Source organism: Hypomesus nipponensis, chromosome 23, assembly GCF_054491055.1.
Source record: "Hypomesus nipponensis isolate SF chromosome 23, ASM5449105v1, whole genome shotgun sequence".
In the NCBI taxonomy this organism is placed as follows: domain Eukaryota; kingdom Metazoa; phylum Chordata; class Actinopteri; order Osmeriformes; family Osmeridae; genus Hypomesus; species Hypomesus nipponensis.
In genome coordinates this window covers 14,093,167-14,113,278 of record NC_140383.1, presented here as the reverse complement: position 1 = coordinate 14,113,278, position 20,112 = coordinate 14,093,167, and the positions used below count along the sequence as shown (strand labels likewise).

Genomic DNA, 20,112 nt, shown 5'->3' with positions numbered 1-20,112 from the left:
CACGCCCCCTTTTAGTCACATGACACCATTTTTGGAGGACATCCTTAGAATAAAGTTCTGAGTAGGCCTACCAACTTTGGTGTCACTGCCTCAAAGAACTGCTGAGATATGGCTTCACTTCCTGTTTGGCGGCTTTTCTGCAGAATTTGATTGGCTGTACCGGACAAACGGTTTGGTAAATCAAATATCCTTCAATAACTTTTGTGAGGCTTGGTCTGAAGATCATCTGTGGCAATTTTGAAGAAGATTCGACAAGAATTGTAGGAGAAGTAGGCTTTCAAAGGTTTTTGATAAAACCGGAAATAGCAGAAAATCTGTATACCGGAAATTGACGCCATGGTGTGCATTGAACTCGGCGTGATCCAGGGAATCCAGTGGTACCTCATTTTTGAAAATGGGTCATACGGTTCAAGAGTTGCGTGTGTAAACACAACTCAAACTTTGACCCGTTGGTGGCGCTAGAGTGCCAAAGCATGGGACATGAAACTTTGTGAATTGGACCAGGGGACTGTCCCCAATGAGTGTGCCAAATTTCAAAACTTTCGACCACGTGCTTATGGGGGCTGCCATAGACACCCATGGCGGAAGAATAATAATAATAATAATAATACCAAATATAACTGCAAGCAGTAATGGCGGATTCCTCCAAACACTGCAAACCATTGAACAATGTTTATTCTTGACAAATTGTAACTGTATAGAAGAATGTATGCTGCAGAATTACCAATGGCATACCAAATCTGAAATGCAATACCATCAAGATCCACAAGGGCCTTTATTTCAAGCCAGTAAGTGAAGGAAGGGGGCTTGGTGAGCTTATCCATTCCAGAAAGCCTTGTATCTTTATGCATTAAGGCGTGGCCTGTAGCGCCACCTATGGGTAATGGTGGGCCATTTGTGGTGTGGTAGTTACTCTTGGCCTATACTATTAATGTTTCAGGATTTTAAAAACTTTTTACCACTGCATATAAAATCGAAAATGCAATACCAACAGGATCCATATGGGCTTTGGGTAAAGTGTGGTAGTTACTCTTGGCCTGTACTGTCAATGTGTCAGGATTTGGAGACCTTTTTACTATTGCATACAAAGTAGGAAATGCAATGACACCAAGGTCCTCAAGGGCCTATGCTGATATTCAAGGAATGAGTTGGGGCTTGGTCAGCCCACACAGTCCTGATATGTTGCGTGTATGTCTTGCCAAGCCCGCGCGTGTCAAGGGAAGAATGAGTGTGTGAGAATTTGGAGCATGCGCGGGGAGGAGCAGGGGACACATTTCATTGTAAATTTCCCTAGAAATTAGCCAAGCATGCATGTTTCAAAGATTCACCAAAAATCGACCTTTCATCTTAGAGTCAACTTTTTCTCAGATTTGTGTACTAAACATTCTCAAGAGTCTTCATATGAACTTGTTTGACTGGCTTACATGTAAAGCATTGCGAACCATTGAAAAATGTATATTCTTGACAAATTGTAACTGTATAGAAAAATCAATGCTGCAGAATTTCCAATGGGATACCAAATCTGAAATGCAATAACATCAAGATCCACAAGGGCCTTTATTTCAAGCCAAGAAGTGAAGTGCTTTAATCTTCACAAGAAGTGAAGTGCTTTGTGCTTTAAGGCGTGGCCTGTAGCGACACCTATTGGTAATGGTGGGCCATTTGTGGTGTGGTAGTTACTCTTGGCCTATACTATCAATGTTTCAGGATGTTTTTAACTTTTTACCATTGCATACAAAATCGGAAAAATATACCAACAATATCCACATGGGCTTTTGTTAAAGTGTTGTTGTTACTGTTGGCCTTTACTATCAATGTTTCAGGATTTGGAGAACTTTTTACCATGGCAAACAAAATCTGAAATGCAATACCATCAAGATCCACAAGGCCTTTGCAAAAGACCAAGGAATGAGTGGGGGCTTGGTAAGCCCACACTCTCCTGAAATGTTGCGTGTGCGTCTTGCCAAGTCCGCGCGTGTGTCAAGGGAAGACCTATGGGTAATAGTGGGCCATTTGTGGTGTGGTAGTTACTCTTGGTCTATACTATCAATGTTTCAGGATTTTTATAACTTTTTACCATTGTATACAAAATCGGAAAAGCAATACCAACAAGATCCACATGGGCTTTTTGTTAAAGTGTTTCTTTGCCTTTACTATCTATGTTTCAGGATTTTGAGACCTTTTTACCATTGCATACAAAATCGGAAATGCAATACCATCAAGATCCACATGGGCCTTTTTTCAAGCCAATACGTGAAGGGAGGGGGCTTGGTGAACCTATCCATTCCAGAAAGCCTTGTATCTTTGTGCTTTTGGGCGTGGCCTATAGCGCCACCTATGGGTAATGGTGGGCCATTTGAGGTGTGGTATTTACTCTTGGTCTACACTATCAATGTTTCAGGATTTGAGACCTTTTTACCATTGCATACAAAATCGGAAATGCAATACCATCAAGAGCCACATGGGCCTTTGCTAAAGACCAAGGAATGAGTGGGGGCTTGGTCAGCCCACACTCTCCTGAAATGTTGCGTGTGCGTCTTGGCCGCGCGTGTGTCAAGGGAAGGCTGAGTGTGTGTGAGATTTTGGAGCACGCGCGGGGAGGAGCAAGGGAGACATTCATTGGAAATTTGCCTAGAAATTAGCCAAGCAAGCATGTTTCAAATATTCACCAAAAATCGACCTTTCATCTTACAGTCAACTTTTTCACAGATTTGTGTTATGAACATTCTCAAGAGTTTTCATATGAACTTGTGATTGAATCAGAGTATCAGTTTTTGAATGGCTGATGTGTAAAGCATAATTTTAGCGTTAGCGATAAGTTCAATTTGCTTTATATCAATCATTTTTTGAGATATGAATTTGCCTTTGCACATGGTAACATGTTGTAGTGTCTTCCTCCGATCTACCAAGTTTAGTGTTGATATCTCAAAGATTTGCTGAGACATGACTTCACATCCTGTTTGGCGGCTTTTCTGATGAATTTGATTGGCTGTACCGGACAGACGGTTATGAGGATCAAAATTCCTTTGATAACTTTTGTGAGGCTTGGTCTGAAGATCATCTCTGGTGATTTTGAAGAAGATATGACAAAAATTGTAGGAGGAGTAGGCTTTCAAAGGTTTTTGATAAAACCGGAAATGGCGGGAAATCTATATAACCGGAAATTAACGCCATGGTGTGCGTTGAACTCGGCTTGATCCAGGGAATCCAATGGTACCTCATTTTTGAAAATGAGTCATACGGTTCAAAAGTTGCGTGTGTAAACACAAGTCCAACTTTGACCCATTGGTGGCGCTAGAGTGGTCTAATGAGAGACATGAAACTTGGTGTAGGTATAGAAGAAACTGTCCTTAATGAGTGTGCCAAATTTCACAAAAAGTTGTCGATGGGGTCTAGGGGCTGCCATTGACTCCCATGGTACAAGAATTACAAATAATAAAACCACCAATAACAATAGGTTTCCTCCTTACGGAGGAATCCTAATTACAATAGGTGCCTCGCAGCTTCGCTGCTTGGCCCCTAATAATAATAAAACTAACAATAACAATAGGTGCCTCGCAGCTTCGCTGCTTGGCCCCTAAAAATGTATATATATATATATATCCTTTTTTTTCTAATCAATGTATTTATTCCCAGGTGTTTTACATCCCCCCCCCCCACACACACACACACACACATATGTTTGTCCTATTTCCCCTAAAGCAATAAAGTTAGGGTACTTAAAGACACCTTACACTCAAAGTATGTTCTAAATGGCATAAATGCTGCCAATTAATAATTGACATAACAACGTATTGTAAAAGGTCAGGAGCCTAGCCTATTGATTAAGGTAGGCCACTCTGAAGCATGTACACTGCTTGCTTCATTTGATCTTGATAGGCTAAGCATTCTGTAGCAAATATGAACAATAAACCCACTTTTCATTCATTAAAACTACTTCAGCATAATATTGTACCTAAACTACAAACCTGAGCAAGGGCAGCAATCGTTATTAGCTAGCAGGGGGAAGAATAAAAAAAACTATCACCAGTTAACTTGATTTAAATTTGTAAGAACTATAGACTTATACAATAACAGGCTTAAATTAACTTAGTTATACGACTTACAGTTCTCAAGGACGCACATATGCAATCTCAACTGCGGTGTGAAGCGCGTGTCCGTGCAATTCTCCAACATGCACTAACAATCACTGCTGATAGAGGGCCTAAAATTTTGTACAGCCTGATTTCTGATACCGTGGCGGCAGAAGTGTAGCCATGGAAGAAACACTGCACTATATATTATCATTCTAGGTTAAGAATACCAATGGAGGCTGCGTTGGAAATCCTAAATCAAACTTTTGTCAGCATTTTGAGTGGACATTTAATTGGCATTTGTACAGATGTATTCTTGCACGTCGGACTGGCCCTCGCAGCGGAACGACAGTTTAGTGGCCACTCTGTCCATTCGCGCACCTCACAGTTGCGTATTGATCAGACAAGAAGACACGCTTATCAACTCGATTACTATTGCTCAAAACAGAACGAGGGTTTGGCTGTAGCCTACTTGAAACATACTATTGAGAACATATTCGCTGACATGCATTGCACTCGTGATTTCTAACATTTTGTACAGCCTGATTTCTGATACTGTGGCGGCAGAAATTTTGCCATAGAGGAAACACTGCACTATATATTATCATTCCAGGTTAAGAACACCAATGGAGGCTGCGTTTGAAATCGTAAATCAAACTTTTGCCAGGATTTTGAGTGGAAATTTCATTTGCATTTGTACAGGTGTATTCGTGCACGTCGGGGTGGACCTTGCAGCGGAACGACAGTTTAGTGGCCACTGTCGATTCTCACCTCACAGTTGCGTGCTGATCAGACAAGAAGACACGCTTATCAACTCGATTACTATTGATCAAAAGCCTGGTTCGGCTGTAGCCTACTTGAAACATACTCAGTTGAGAACATATTCGCTGACATGCATTGCTCGCGTTTTTATTTTCTTCAATGCAGACTTTTTTGCCTTTGGCGCTCGGGATTTGTCATTGGCGCTCGGGAAAACAGCTTTGGCGCGCGCCAACATTTTCTCTATGCAGGAAAAACCCTGCTATCCCTAAAGAGCTAGTATAACTGTATAATCTAAAAAATGCACTCTCCAAAAAAAGAGACTGTGATGAGACTGTAATGCTGAACAACAAAAAAAATTATTATCATAAACCTCACCTGAAGCTCTGATGCTGTTTCCTCAGCCTGCTCTACATCTGGAGTGTTTTCATGTCTTTCCTGCGTACAAAATGGTTCATTCATTTTGTAGCCTATCCTATGGCTAGCAAGTTTATCCCTCCTACCATATTGTATACAGTGTTATTTGGACATGAATAATCAAATAACGATTCATTATATTTGAATAACCAACAGTGTTAACTTATTCACACTCATCAACGGTTTTTCCAGCACTTGTCTAGCAATGCAGTGACAGTCCATCAACTGTAAATTTGTCCTAGGCTAGACTCCTAACCTTGGTTGAAAGATTAGCTACAGAAGCTAGGTTTAGCTGTAACAATATCCTGGGTAACATATAATATCACCAGTTAATACTTTTTCCACAGTAGAATCTGCATTTGAAAGCCTGGTCACTACCACTGCTAGTGTGGCTAGTTATTTAGCCTGACTTACACTGCTTTTTGAAAAAGCTTTGTATGTCCCCTTCCTTCTTCTTGGGTAGAGACATACAGTGCCTTGCGAAAGTATTGGCCCCCCTTGAACTTTTTGACCATTTGCCACATTTCAGGCTTCAAACATAAAGATATAAAACATTATTATTTATTTTTTTCAAACATCCCAAGGAGCACTGTGCAAGTGATAATATTGAAATGGAAGTTGTATCAGACCACTGCAAATCTACGAAGACCCGCCCTCTAAACTTTCAGCTCATACAAGGAGAAGACTGATCAGAGATGCAGCCAAGAGGCCCATGATCACTCTGGATGAACTGCAGAGATCTACAGCTGAGGTGGGAGATTCTATCCATAGGACAACAATCAGTCGTATACTGCACAAATCCGGGGTCTCATTTATAAAGCTTGCGTACGCACAAAACGGGACTGAAAATGTGCGTACGCCACTTTCCATGCAAAGGTTGTGATTTATAAAAAACAAACTTGACGGGAGAATGTGCGGTCCTCCACGCAAACTCTGACCCTCCCGTAGGCCTATGCACATTTTGAAAACAGTTGGAATTGGCGACGCAGATGACCGTACTGTAGTCAGACTGCAGAAATTGAATATGGGAAGCACATTACTCCTAATATTTATATATTTAGTTTTCCTCACACACGTTTTTTTCATTCAATTTCATGATTATCATGAAGATTACATCCAGCAGTGTTATTTGCGCTTGTACTGAGTGATTCTTGTTCCATAAACACCTTGCACAATCCAACTCAATTTTTTTTTTTTTTTTTTTTTTTATTCAGCGTCCTCACCATCAGATTGTCCACTACGGGAGTTCAGGAGGGGGAGATTCCCGGACTGCATGGAATACAGTATAACATGACATATCCTACCTTTAGATAACTGCAGAACACAGTGTATAACTAAATATCCATTCCACCCAATCTGCAACTTCTGGATGAGAAGTTCGTGTTCCAAAAAAACCAAGATGGAACATCCAATAAAACCAAAGTGATATGCACACTCTGGCAGGGCTCCAGACTGCGACCAAATGGTCGCATTTTGCGACCTGTTTTTGAGACAGTGCGAGCATTATTTACAAACACTCGCGCATGTGCGACCTACAAATTTTGAATTCATTGGGTGTGTACAATTTCAACATACGTTAGCAACGACGCATAGATACAACGTTTTAGTAAGACGGCGATATCAGTGTTCCTTCTGCATTAGTACCGTAGCTAAAAGTCTAGGAAAGTTGAGGCTGTTTTTCGCAAGGTACCTATAAACCTAGCGAAAAGTCTTGGAAAGTTTAGGCTTTTTTCGCTAGGTTCCTACGAACATGTCTTAATCTGCCAGACAAGTGGGTTGCCCTTCGTTCTTTTGGTGAGTGGTTTCACAAGCCTTTCTCATGGAGCCTAGCAGCTAAATACTTATTTAGCACTAGCGTTGCTACTGTATCCCTGCCTGTGTTTCAGCTGCTGCGCTGTTATACTCAGCAAGTATCGTGTTGTGGTGTCGAAGGACTGATCGAAAAGTGCATCATACATTTAAGTCATTTAGCTAAGACTTGCATGTATAGTAGTCTACGTAATGTCACATTAAATAATGGATTTAAACTCAAGCTTATATGGTGCGTCGCTGTATATCAGTTGTAGAAATGACAGTAAAAATAACGGACCCAGGCACACCACACAATTTCCCCAGAAATTGTCCCAGGGGCGATTCTAGGATCAGACCTTTCGGGGTGCTCAGCCCTCAAAGAGAATGTGATATCGTGCCTTGCAAAAGTACTAAACGTAAACCCCCTTGCTAATATAAATCCTTTATTTCACTGGATAACAATTAATACATTTATGTATTATTATGCAAAATATTGAATGAAAAAACTAATGATGTCCCTTCATGAACTACCAGCATCAAATTATAATAAACAATATATTTAAGAAAATATTAAAAAAATATTAGGAGTGCTTGAGCACTAATTTTCTGCTTGCGCTAATAAATTCAGTCAGGGGCTACTGTGCTCGTAGTAAAAAAAGTCTGGAGCCCTGCTCTGCGGGAAGGCGTTATCGCTCTGGATAAGAGCGTCTGCTAAATGACTGAATGCTAAATGACTTAATGTTATCGTTTCACCGAAGCCTAAAGTAACCTATAGCACTTCAACGCGAAGCATGCGTTGGTCAGCGTGGGGAGTTCAAGTCGAATGCACCAAACCACCCTCACTGAACCGCATAGGGCCCTCACAAGTCTGCCTGTGACAAGGTGACTAGCACAGTTGCAAAATGTATTGCACAAAGCTGTAGACCGATTGATATTGTTGAGGACGAAGGGTTCACCAAAGTTTTGCGAGTGGCAATGGGTGACTCGAACATCAAGCTATCACAAAATCTAAGACTACTGATAAATTCGGAAAATCGGTAATATGTAATTAATCATGATTAATCCACAGAAACCTGTGATTAATTTGATTTAAAAAGTAGTAGCCCTAGTAATAAACGCTACGGCGTTTAATCGAAGAAATACGGTAACATTGGTTGGGCTGAAAATGGCCTGGGTGCTGTTCTATGCGCCCTAATGCACCCTGTGAAATACCCCTGGAATAAAACTAGAGGTTTTCTCTCTCTTATGGTATGCTATAGATAATATAGGTAATATATTAGATAAACTGCGCGCGTGAAGCTATGGAGCAAAGATGCAACACGGCCAACAGCACTCACTGAAACATCAAAGGAGACTTTTGGCGTATATAAAAACAAACAAAGCTACAGAATGGTTAGCCTATCAAGATCAAATGAAGCAAACAGTGTACATGCTTCCGAGTGGCCTACCTTAATCGATAGGCTAGGCCAGGGGTTTTCAAAGTGTGAGGCGCGCCTCCCCTAGGGGGCGCCAAAGTGTTACAGGGGGGGCAGCAAATGTATATTTTGGATTGTAAAACATTGGATTTTGGGTTGTAATTTCCAGAACATATATAATAATACGAGTCCAACGTAATGTTCATATTAGATTAGGCTACATGAAGCTAAAAAAAACGATTTTGCACTGAAATTAATGCAAAAGATTTCACCCGCGAGCTATGCGCGCTCCCATTAATGTGAAGTTCCGATTTCACCTCACATCAAAACCATGACTTGGGCCGAATCCCAATACTCCCCCTTACCCCTTACCCTTACCCCTTCCCCTTCGTTTTGCGCGTTCCCGTGAGAGCTAGTGGTGTCCCAATACTCTTTTTGAGCTAGGGGAAAGGCTAAGACTAAGGGGTATACACCCCTTAAAACCAAGTGAGGTCGGGAGCTTACTTGAAACCGAGGGCTATGTGAAAACTGCGCGACCGGCAACAATGGCGGCCAGATCATCCAGAGAGTCCGCTAAATATAATATTTTCAGCTTAATTAATTGATAAAAAAATTATGACAGTCTTGTTTTGTGTTATATACAGTCATGAACATATATATTTGCAACCATTTTCCTAATTGAAACGTTTCAAAAAATCGCTAGCTTGGTACGCTAATGTTACAGTGCTGAATTGCACAACAGTCCCGCATTTCTTTGACTAGCATTTCTACGGTTTAAAGTACTCCATTAGCAGCGAATTTCGTTTAAATCAGTGCATAACACTACTTGCTTTGGAGATATCGATACGTGCTAGATGACGTACCTGTAACCAAGTGGTGTCCCATTTCTTAGGGCTATGTAGCCCTTACCCCTTAGTTTCGAGGGCCAAGGGCTAGGGGTAAATTAAGGGGAAGGGGTAAGGGGAAGGGGTAAGGGGGAGTATTGGGATTCGGCCTTGGTCTTAGGTTCGGGTTGAGTCCCAAATGTTGGCATTGGCCTCTGTGATGAGATGGGCGCACACTTTCTCTGCACTCAGAAGTCCGCTGGTTGACCCGGGGCAAGGTCCTCACCCGCCTGTGTGACTTGCGTGAGGAAGTCCTCCTGTTTCTCGCCGAAATCAACTCTCCGTTGGTGAAACACATGGAGGACTTGAACTGGGTGGCAAGGTTGGCCTATTTGTCTGATATCTTTGAAAAGATAAATGTGCTCAACACTTCTCTCCAGGGAAAGGAGTGCCATGTCTTTATGGTACATGATAAAGTCGAGTGGTTTTTTTGGGGTGGGGGGAGGGGGGGCACAATCGTTACTTTCTTGAGCAATTAAGTATATCTCTTGTTCTGGCTGTATCTTGTTCTGGTTGATATACATGCCTAAAAAGATAATCATATTTATAATAGGGCTGCACGATTAATCGAATTTTAATCACAATCTCAATTTCGGCTTCCCACGATAAAATTTGCGTGATCGAGCGATATTTAAAATGCGTCATTCCGTTCATAGAACACTCCGTAGATTTTTTTTTTGCAAAGCCAATCTAGCGTTTCGTAAACCAATAGGTGCGTTCGACATCGGCTGTGACTGCATGAAACGACCAGCGAGAGTTGCCGCTTGCTGTCGGGGAGGAGTTATAAGCGTCTCCTTAAGTCGGACAATTTGTCATTTTAAGTATTGGGCTATGGTAAACTCTTTCTCCAATCTGCAGGCTGCAGCCGGCTGCGGCGCTGCATGGAGTCGAATACGCCTAAAGTCTGATCACGTGCCTCCATGAGCCAGTCAGAGCTGTTCCCTGCACCATGCAGCTCAGTTTCTAGATGTAGACGGTTACAGACAAGAGTAACGTGAGGAAAATTCTGCAACAGATAGCAGTCGGTCATAAGGCTGCTATCTTAACAAAGAAAACAAAAAAAACTACCTGTGACCTGCCTTCGCTAATCCCTAAAGCCTTATTTTAGATACAGTATGAGTTTAGATAGCTTGCAAATACAGAGGATAGATCGAAGTTGAGTTAGCCAATGTCGTTAGCGATGCTAGCTAACGTTAGTTTGCTAGCTGTATAACATTTAACTGGGTCTTGCAGCGCTGCTTGATTTACTGAAACTATTCTGAAATGTTATGTTCTACTAGCCATTAGCCTACTTGAGCTAGGCACAGTTTTCCAATTCCTCTTTCAAGTAATAAGCCCCCGTTCAATTGTTGAGCATTAAATTAGCTGCAAGGTCTGTAGAGATCTTGGGACTCAGCCACTCGGGCGAACACAGATCTGTGTTTTGCTAATGCAGAAATCGGTCAAATAAAATCGGTAAAATAAACGTAATGAGTGGAACATAACATGAAGTAACGTGGCATTTTATTTTGTGTGAGTTTTAAATTGTCCAGTGGGGCAAGTAAATTTCTCTTCCACTTGCCCTACAAAAAAATCCACTTGTCCCGGACAAGCAAACAAGCCTTAATGTCAAGCTCTATGTATTTGTTTTTTATTGATGGTATATTTTGAGTTTTATTCACAGCCATTATGCAGGTACAATGCATTGTGACAATAAAATTTGATTAGGTTCAAATTAACAAATAATCGTGATAATTAATCGTGATCTCAATATTGATCAAAATAATCGTGATTATCATTTTGGCCATAATCGTGCAGCCCTTCTATACTAAAATAATATCTGCATTTTAATTATTATGACTATGATGATTTTTCATTAGGCTATTTTTGGTGCCCCCTCAGACTTTGTGCCCTACGCACAATGCGCGTGGTGGGAGCGGCAACACTGTCTATGTTGATCCCGTTTGCTCGACAACAGAAGTGGAAACAACTAACGTTATCATATCATTATCAAATTATGTCTCGTCAGTCCGTTGAAAACAGTGTTGTGTAGACACAATAGATTTATATGTATGTTTTTATTTTAAGTCTCCATCTCCGATGTTTCACTGAGTACTGTTGGCCATGTTGCGCTTTGCTCCGCAGCGTCACTCGTTGTAAACTAACCAATCAGCATGAGCATACCATAGAAAGAAGAAACCCTCTCGGGTTATTCCAGGGCTATTTTACAGGGTGTATTAGGGCGCATAGAACAGCACCCGGAACATTTTCAGCCCAACCAATGTTACATACCCTATTCGGAGACCTTAAGGAACAGTGTGAAATAACCCCCAAAAAATATATTCTATGACCCCGTTAAAATGGGGGAGGCCACGGTGACTTGATGTTCTCTCAAGGGAGGCTCACTGTCTTACACTTTGAAAACCCCTGGGCTATGCTACACCATTTACAATAAGTAGGGTGATTTCAGGTAATGTGGGACACTTTTTGGTAGAGGGTCCAGTACACTTACAAAAAAACTCACCCCAGTGGTGCTTCTGTAAATGGTTTTAGAGCTTAGGAACATTTTCATGTTGGAATACACAGTATTTTAGGAGCTACACACTTTCAAACATAACATGACCCCCTCTCTCACTCAGGAAGCATTTTCAGGTAATGTGGGACAGCTTGTGTGGTAAAGTGGGACAGTCATCGTCTGTCAGCCTAGTCTGCTGATATTAATAATAATTAGCTTATATACAACAATGCTAGGTGCAAGGGTGTGGCAAGATTCATTTAGTTGTGGGGTTTGTCTTATACAATAGGCATCGAGTGTAACTGATGTAAACCTTGGTGATCTGCAGTCTATGTGCTAGCTAGCTAGTCACAATGCGTTAGCATTTTGTTGGACTAGCGTTAGTGGTCACGCTTATCAGGCTGAAAGCGCTGGTTCGATGACAGTGAAAGTTGTTATTTAGTTTGGAACTTGTGCAGTGTGATGCATTGGTATAAAAAATGTGAGAACTGTCGAATTCAATTACTTTTATAACATAAACAAAGCATTACTAGATGTCCCACTTTACCTGAACAATGCTGTCCCACATTACCTGACATTAAGGCTCCAACAACGAATTGATTAAATCGATTATTAAAAGCGTTGGCAGCGAATTTCATTATTGATTCATTGTGTCGCGCGATTATTACGCCACTCAATATGTCGCGGAGATGTTCGATTTTTTATTTTTTTATTTTTTGGGTAATCTGGAGATTACTCTAATAAAGTCTGGCCTACTTCCACAACCTTTTAATTTTCAATAAAGTTTTAAACAAAAGTCAAATAAATTGCTCCTCTTGGAAAATAGCATTATATCCACACTAATATTAATAATTTTTTCAAAATTGTGTGCCTGTTTGTGCACATTCTGAAGATTTTTTGCTCTGTAAATTTGCACTGTCCATTCTGTTTTTGAATAAAGGGTTGGAAATTAATGCTTTTTAGTTTTTTATCCGATTCATCGATTAATCGAAGAAAGAATCGATTATTAAAATAATCGTTAGTTGCAGCCCTACCTGACATGATTAGGTAATGTGGGACAGTCACATAAAACGTTTTTTCTTTTGCTAAAAAAAGCATTATTTTACAAATTTTTGTGTGTGTTTCAATCAGTGGTTAAACCCCTTCATTATGCTGCAATAGTACTTAATTAGTGTAACTTAATTTAAATTCCTTTGCCATCCTTATCATTGAGAAATAGGATGTCATATGCCACTGAACTTTCAATGCATTTTTCCTCTACGGACCTCCTGTCAAGCCAAATCACGCATACTCAGATGATGTCAGACAAATAAAAAACACTGCATAGTGACCAGAAGTGTTGTATTTACGAGTCAAGATCAGTTCTGGTGATTGGATGTCGATTTAGCGACAAATCATCAAAATGCATAACTGTCCCACTTTACCTGATGTCCCACATTACCTGAACTCACCCCAGTTACGTCAATTATTAATTGCCAGGATTTATGCCATTTAGAACATATTTTGTCAAAACTATGTCAAAACAGGTGGACAACCGAGCGTTTTACAGCCGAGCGTTAAACAGCAGCAGTTTCAAATGGTGAGATTTGCAGAGGAAAGAGTTGGGTCAATGGACTTTGAGGTTCGCCGTACATTTTACCCACCGACCTGTCGTTATTCAACAAGGTAAACTCGGTTTTGTAGTCAATGAACCCTTTGCATAATCCAACTTGTTTAGTTGGTGGGCTTCATAGCAAAGACTGAGGGAGTATGTCTATGTGGATGTTTATAGAGAAAATGAAACGCATATCAATGGGGTATGAGGCAAATTAAACGCTTTACAGGATAGGTTAACTAACCAGCTAACTATCTAGACTACCTTAGTAGGCCTACCTACTGCCACCGTTACTGTCTGACTTGTTTGACATCTACCGAGATGTCTACCAAGATGTCAAACTCTGACAGCACAGTTAGCTAGTTTAATTGTGTTAAACATGTTCATGTAATTAACTTAGCACAGATCGTTGCATGCAGTTATTTGCACTTTGACAGTAGGTTGTATTTAGCTTGCTAACATGTCACCTATGTAAATGTATGGGGGAACTGTAAGGTCCAGATGATGCAATAAGAGGCAAGTTTAGCTGTCTTGGTAGCTACTAGCCAACTAAATTGGGTTCGCTATCCACGCAACTTTTGCGCTAGCCACTGCGAACCGTTAAGAAATTAATTACGGATCAATATAACAACTTCTTCTTACCCTTGAACTCCGTCTTTAGTCATGACAACGTATGTTCTTCTCAGAGGTTGATGTACAAACTGAAAACGGGTTTACCTAGCAAAGACAGTTTGTTACAATCACATTAGCTGTTAGTAAGCTTGCATGTGCGAAAGGGAAGGAAATACATATTTTCCTGCTGCACAGGAAAAAGGAATACGAATAGGGTCCGAGTCGAAACGTGTTCTGACACCAAGGTTCCGCTCTTTGCAGTTTTAACAGAAAACAACAAAACTGTAAATCAGAATCAGAATCAGAATCAGAATCAGAATGGGATTTATTCGCCATGAAAGTTTGCACAGACAAGGAATTTGCTTTGGCAGGAAGGTGCATACAGTAAACATATAGGAATCTTAAATTTAAATATGTGGTCTAACTATACTAAGGATACATAAACTAGCAGTACTCAGTGGAATACAATTAAAATAAAATAGAATATACAATAAAGTAGAATATAAGTTGCCAATTTACAATATAAAATACAATATAAAATACAAAATTACAGGAGTTGAGTGTAGTGCAAAAAGTTTTTTTTTTTAAAGGACATTCAGTCAGTGTGAGTTTTGGCCTTGTTGAGGAGGCCAACAGCGGAAGGGAAGAAACTGTTTGTATGGCGTGAGGTTTTGGTCCTGATGGACCGCAGCCTTCTGCCAGAGGGGAGGGACTGAAACAGGGAATGTCCAGGGTGGGAGGAGTCAGCCACAATCTTCTTCGCCCGTCTCACGGTCCTCGAGGTGTGCAGGTCCTCGAGGGAAGACAGATTGCAGCCAATCACCTTCTCAGCAGTGCGGATGATACGCTGCAGCCTGCTCTTGTCCTTGGCAGTGGCAGCAACGTACCAGGTGGTGATGGAGGAGGTGAGGATGGACTCAATGATGGCTGTGTAGAAGTGCACCATCATTGTCTTTGGCAGGTTGAATTTCTTCAGCTGCCGCAGGAAGTACATCCTCTGTTGTGCTTGGTGAGGGAGCTAATGTTCAGTTCCCACTTGAGGTCCTGGGAGAGGATAGTGCCCAGGAAGCAGAAGATGCATTCATAAGCACTACACGTTTATGGCATTGTAAAATTGAGATAGTATTATCCGAGTACTTATGTTCACTTATTTTGGAAGGAGAATAGTGTTGCGGGGGAAAAAAGAAAGAAAGTGAATTAGTGTTCGATTGATGTTTTAGTGTGTAGTGTGTCTTGGTATTTAAATAAGGGCCAATTACCAACAATGTAACATCTTCATTGAACATGGTATCCATTGTGGTTTGCTTCCTCTGTTTTTCCAACTTGAGCATTGCTCTTTTATCACTCAACTGAATTTCAGCATACAGATGTAACCATCTTAATACTTTCTTTCTACTTCTATGCCCATTGCCACTCAAGAACTCATCTGTAAAAGCACTTACAATGCGACGTGTGGCCTTTTGACCAAACTCAGTAAGGGTTGTGGGGTTGAATATAGTCAGGGGCATTAAGTAGTTTCACAGGTGGTTGACCACAGGAGATCCTGATGCATGAAGCAGTCATCCTACTGCCCACTTCCCAACCAAAACAATGTCACCGTTAATAACAGACTGAGGCCTGGGAGAAACAATGCCATTTATTTGATCTTAACCTACTTTTCAAAATATATCCTTACAAGTTAAGTTTATAAATGTGATATTAAATTTAACAACCCCTTTCATCCACAGTAATTATCACAGGAAATCGTATATTTATATATCTGTTTCCTATTGAAACGTCTCAGATTGTGACTGCACGTTTTCGATTAACCCCAGGTTAAGACTATATCCTGTCCATCAACAGCTTTGGCCTTTATCCTGTCCAATTGAATGAGTTAGAGGACATAAACAATGACAAATACCTGTAAAACTAACAAACAAACTAACAAAACTGTTTAAAAGTAATTGTTTTGAAGCAAAACAAATACTGAATACTTAAATAGAACAGAATATATAATAATTTCATTATTTACATGTGAGTAGTGTTTGCTAGATAGAAAACAGGTATAAAATATATTCAATGTTGGAGGCTTTCTATGGTCATGCGATTCTATCCTGCTATCACTTATGCACCACCTTACAAAGGTACATGTAGGTATACAGTACCTACACACCTCTATGTGACCAGATACAATTTCCTCTCACACTCCCAACACTTTCAAAACAGTCATCTTTGATCTTTAGTGACAACTGTTTTGACCGTGGCAGTGGTGATGGAGTGTCTTAAAGTGTTTCTAGCCATCAGAAGGATTTCAAGTGGCAGTTGAAGAAGAAGAAAGTAGAGGGTTCAGCCAAACTCAGTGGCTTGTAAATGGCACAGCGCTGCTTATGCTGAACACGGCAGCTGAGTTCACATGCTAATAGCTGACGTTACACTACATTTCCAACTGAAAAAGCACCTCTCATTTCTTCCTGTTTTATTGGGAGCAAGCTGTGAAACCAGGACCAGGAGAAAATGACCATTAACTTCTAGCACTTAGCACTTTTTAACATGAAAAGAAATGGAAATTGTTCCTTGAATTCTATTGGAGTGAATGTGGCCCCTGCAATGCAGTGAAGTCATCATGACCTCCTTTGTTGCTGCTCTGGCTTCCTCACTGCTCCAATATGAGCGTGGCTTTTCATCATCTGAAGGGGATTGCCATATGTATCAGAGATAAAACACGAGAATAAGTAATATGTCTGTTTTCAACAACTCATAACTCTTTAAGACCAAACATCATGCATCAAAGAGAAATGTGTATGAAGAAGAATTCCAATGCATTGTCAGACCTTCTACAGCACACAAAAAGTATTTTTAAACCCTTAAAGGTAAAAAAGTTGAGAACATAACCTATTTCTTTAACATGGTTTAAAAAATTTAACAAATGGTAAATCTTAAAATAAGGGTCCAAACATAATTTGAGAGTGGATTTAATCAACTCAAGATGTTTCTGAGACGGTTTTGCTGTGTGAACCACACTATATGACACAAATTACGTAATAAGGGCCGTCTCGTGTCAAGAAAATAGTTGTAAACTAAACCTGCATCATTTTGTGTCAAGAGGCCATATGGGTACTCAGTCAAACTCAACCTTTGAGCTTTAGTGTCATGGCGGTTTAAGATGTAAAAGTGCACAGATGTTCTTGCAATTAAAGGGCCTCAGTGCTAGGTCTTCTCTCTCTTCAACCATAGTCAGATCAGGTGGAGGCATTTGTGTTTTGAGTCACAATGACACCTCCTCCACCATCTCAGACCTTCCCCCACCCCCGAGGACACACAGTCAGAAAGATAGAAAATAAAATGTTGTAGAAAAGTGAACACCACACATGTATTTCAAAGTGATATTCAAGAAGAATTTATTTCAAAACAACATAGAAACAACTTTAAAAAGAAACGCAACATAAAAAAACACTGTAATTACAAATACTTAGAAAATGGTTCAGTGTGAGCTACAGCAATAAATAATAACTTTTTGGTAATCACACAACTTAAGTGCGAGCACACACAACTATTTACAGTTTGTTTATAACAGCTAAGCTCCCATTCTTGTAAAGAAACTAAGAAGTATTGCATGCCCCACCTCAATGAAACAGTGCAGCCTTTATCATCTGCAGCAGAAAATGGTGTGTATATACTATGTACAGTATACAGTTGACCAGTCAATGCACTTTAAATGGACCTCGGGCACTGCCCAAACATTCAGTCTGCTTTAGAACACAAGAGGGCTTTTAAACAAAACAAAAAAAGGCTCAAAAGACTCACTCAAGTATAAACGTATAGAAAACAATACAAAAATGTATAAAAAGTGTACACAATGTAGTTTACAAATAAAGCTTTTTTTATCCTGAGAAGTGACCCCAGGCACAGTGAGAGACTGCCCATTAACTGTAGAGGACACTGGAGGACTCTGACTCAGTGGATACAGAAGAGATCGGTCCACGTTTTTTAGTCAGCATCTTATGGCTGGATCTGCTGCTAATAGTCAGTGCATTCCTTGCAGATTTCTTGAATTTGACACCCAGGAAAGCGTAGAGAATGGGGTTGAGACAGCAGTGAAAGTAAGCCAGAACCTCTGTGATGGAAATCCACTTCATGACCCCCTGCTCCAAGGCACAGCTGTGGGGGATCACCTCCAGGTTCATGAGGGTGTCCACAAAGATGCCAGCGCAGTACGGCAGCCAGCAGCAGAAGAAGCATAGGATCAGGATTACGGTGGTCTTCAGGGCCTTCCTCTTCAACGCCTGGCCTTTAGAGCCCTGGGACAGCTTGGAAATGATGATGCAGTAGCAGGTGAGAATAACTAGGCCAGGCAGGACGAACCCCACCAGAATGTGCTGAAAGCGAAACGCGGCCACCCAGATGTGATTATTCTCCAGTGGGTAAATGCGCTGGCAGATCATTCTGGAGCCTCCCATGTCCAGCTCAACTTGGAAGCTACTTGCAAACACCAAATCTGGCACCGTGAGTATAGCAGCAGGGAGCCAAACACAGACATATATCACCTTGCCTGCCAGGAGCTTTCTCGTTGCTTGGCTGTTGGTGGCCGTGGCGCGCACTACTGCCAGGTATCGATCCAAACTGATGAAGGCCAGAATCAGCACGCTACTGTACAGGTTGACAGTGTAGATCATGTGCACGGCTTTGCAGAGAAAACCGCCGAAGTACCAACTGCTTGCCGCATCCACCGCCCAAAAGGGTAGCGTAAGGACGAACATGAGGTCGGCTACGGAAAGATGAAGCCTGTACTTGTCCGTCATCGAAGTTTTGCATTTTTTCTGGAAGCCCATTACGATGACAACTAGTCCATTGCCGAAAATTCCCAAAATGAAGATAATTCCATAAACTGTTGGTAGAAAGATCTTGTGAAAATCGTGGTTAGGCGCTCTTTCACACGGCCCCTGAAAGTCAACATCAAAATCCCCGGACTCCTCAGAGCTGTTGTCTGAATCGAAAATAATGGTCTGGCAGAAAAAAAGTATAAAATAATCAGATGAGTTATTAACACAAGTTTCTATTTGTGAAACTTCAGCCTGTTGCTGATACATAGCCGAGGTAAACATTATCCATTGCAAATCATGGAAAATATAATGAAACTGAGATGTAAGAATACTATGTAGAAATGCCTAGTCTGTACGTTATTATAATTGCCCATGGATCCCACATTAGGCTACGTAATGGAAATAAATACCTATTTTAAATTGACACTCACCTCTTCGTGGTATGCCATTTTGATCACCGGTGTGTTTGTCTTCGCTGACGTCTGTGAGCTACAGTCTTGTTGTAAACTCAGTTACCACCAAAGAGCACGAGACTTTTTAAACCGTGTTTGTCCAGACCCCTCCCTCTCGAAGGAGGAGTCACCGTAGTCGCGTGTGACACCATGCTCCAAAATGTTCCAAAAGGGTAGGCTATAAAAGAAAAGCAGGGGACCATGTCGTTGTCTTGTGACAAGTAAAAAAGAATGTGACACCACCCATATAACAGTTTAAATGTTTCAGTTGTCAAGCTTCCCGTCTTGAAAAAAACGACTTTTACGCATGGCGCAATGAGGGGTGGTTTGATAGGTCTCTTTGGTCTCCCGTGCGCATTACTCTCTGTGTAATGGTAGACGGTTATTCATACTTTTTAAACTGAGTGGGGGTGGGGGGCATTGGGGAACGGTCTAACCTCAAATCTCTCCACAACCTGTCACTTTTCTAAGTACTGTTATGTCAACACTCTCAAGAGTGCTAACTGACCCTACTCCCTGTGTTCGCTCTCTCATCTCTGTATCCCTCTCTCTACTTCACTTGAATAGCCACTCAACACCCACCTCACTCTCCGTCAAACACGCTGTTCTCACCATCCCAGATTCAGTCTAAGTTATACCCTGTAAGGTTTATGGGTGATGACAAGAATAGGTCACACACAACTCTCCACCCTCTTTACTGTGATTCTAAAATAGAAAATAAGGTTCACTTTGTAACTAAATAGCCATGGTGTGGCTACAATGGTTATTGTTTACTCCTTTGAAATATGAGAAGCAATTGATTGAGTAAATCAATTCACATCA

At 40.9% G+C, this 20,112-nt stretch overlaps 2 protein-coding genes across 3 annotated transcripts in view; both read right to left on the bottom strand.

The window, feature by feature from the left end:
* The window catches only part of dars1 (aspartyl-tRNA synthetase 1), a 72,158-nt gene extending 57,938 nt beyond the window's left edge, over positions 1-14,220 (bottom strand). For both annotated transcript variants that reach the window (XM_084689445.1, XM_084689446.1), the window contains exon 1: positions 14,070-14,220. In XM_084689445.1, the coding sequence (XP_084545571.1) occupies positions 14,070-14,092 (23 nt within the window). In that variant the 5' untranslated portion in view covers positions 14,093-14,220. The remainder of the gene's footprint in view (positions 1-14,069) is intronic.
* A 3,212-nt stretch (positions 14,221-17,432) lies between these two features.
* Positions 17,433-19,376, bottom strand: cxcr4b (chemokine (C-X-C motif), receptor 4b). The gene is made up of 2 exons (XM_084689598.1): positions 19,270-19,376; positions 17,433-19,021 (listed from the first exon to the last, which is right to left on the bottom strand). Exons 1-2 carry the CDS (start codon positions 19,285-19,287, stop codon positions 17,942-17,944), a joined length of 1,098 nt encoding a protein of 365 aa, XP_084545724.1. The 5' UTR covers positions 19,288-19,376; the 3' UTR covers positions 17,433-17,941.
* Positions 19,377-20,112: the final 736 nt, after the last annotated feature.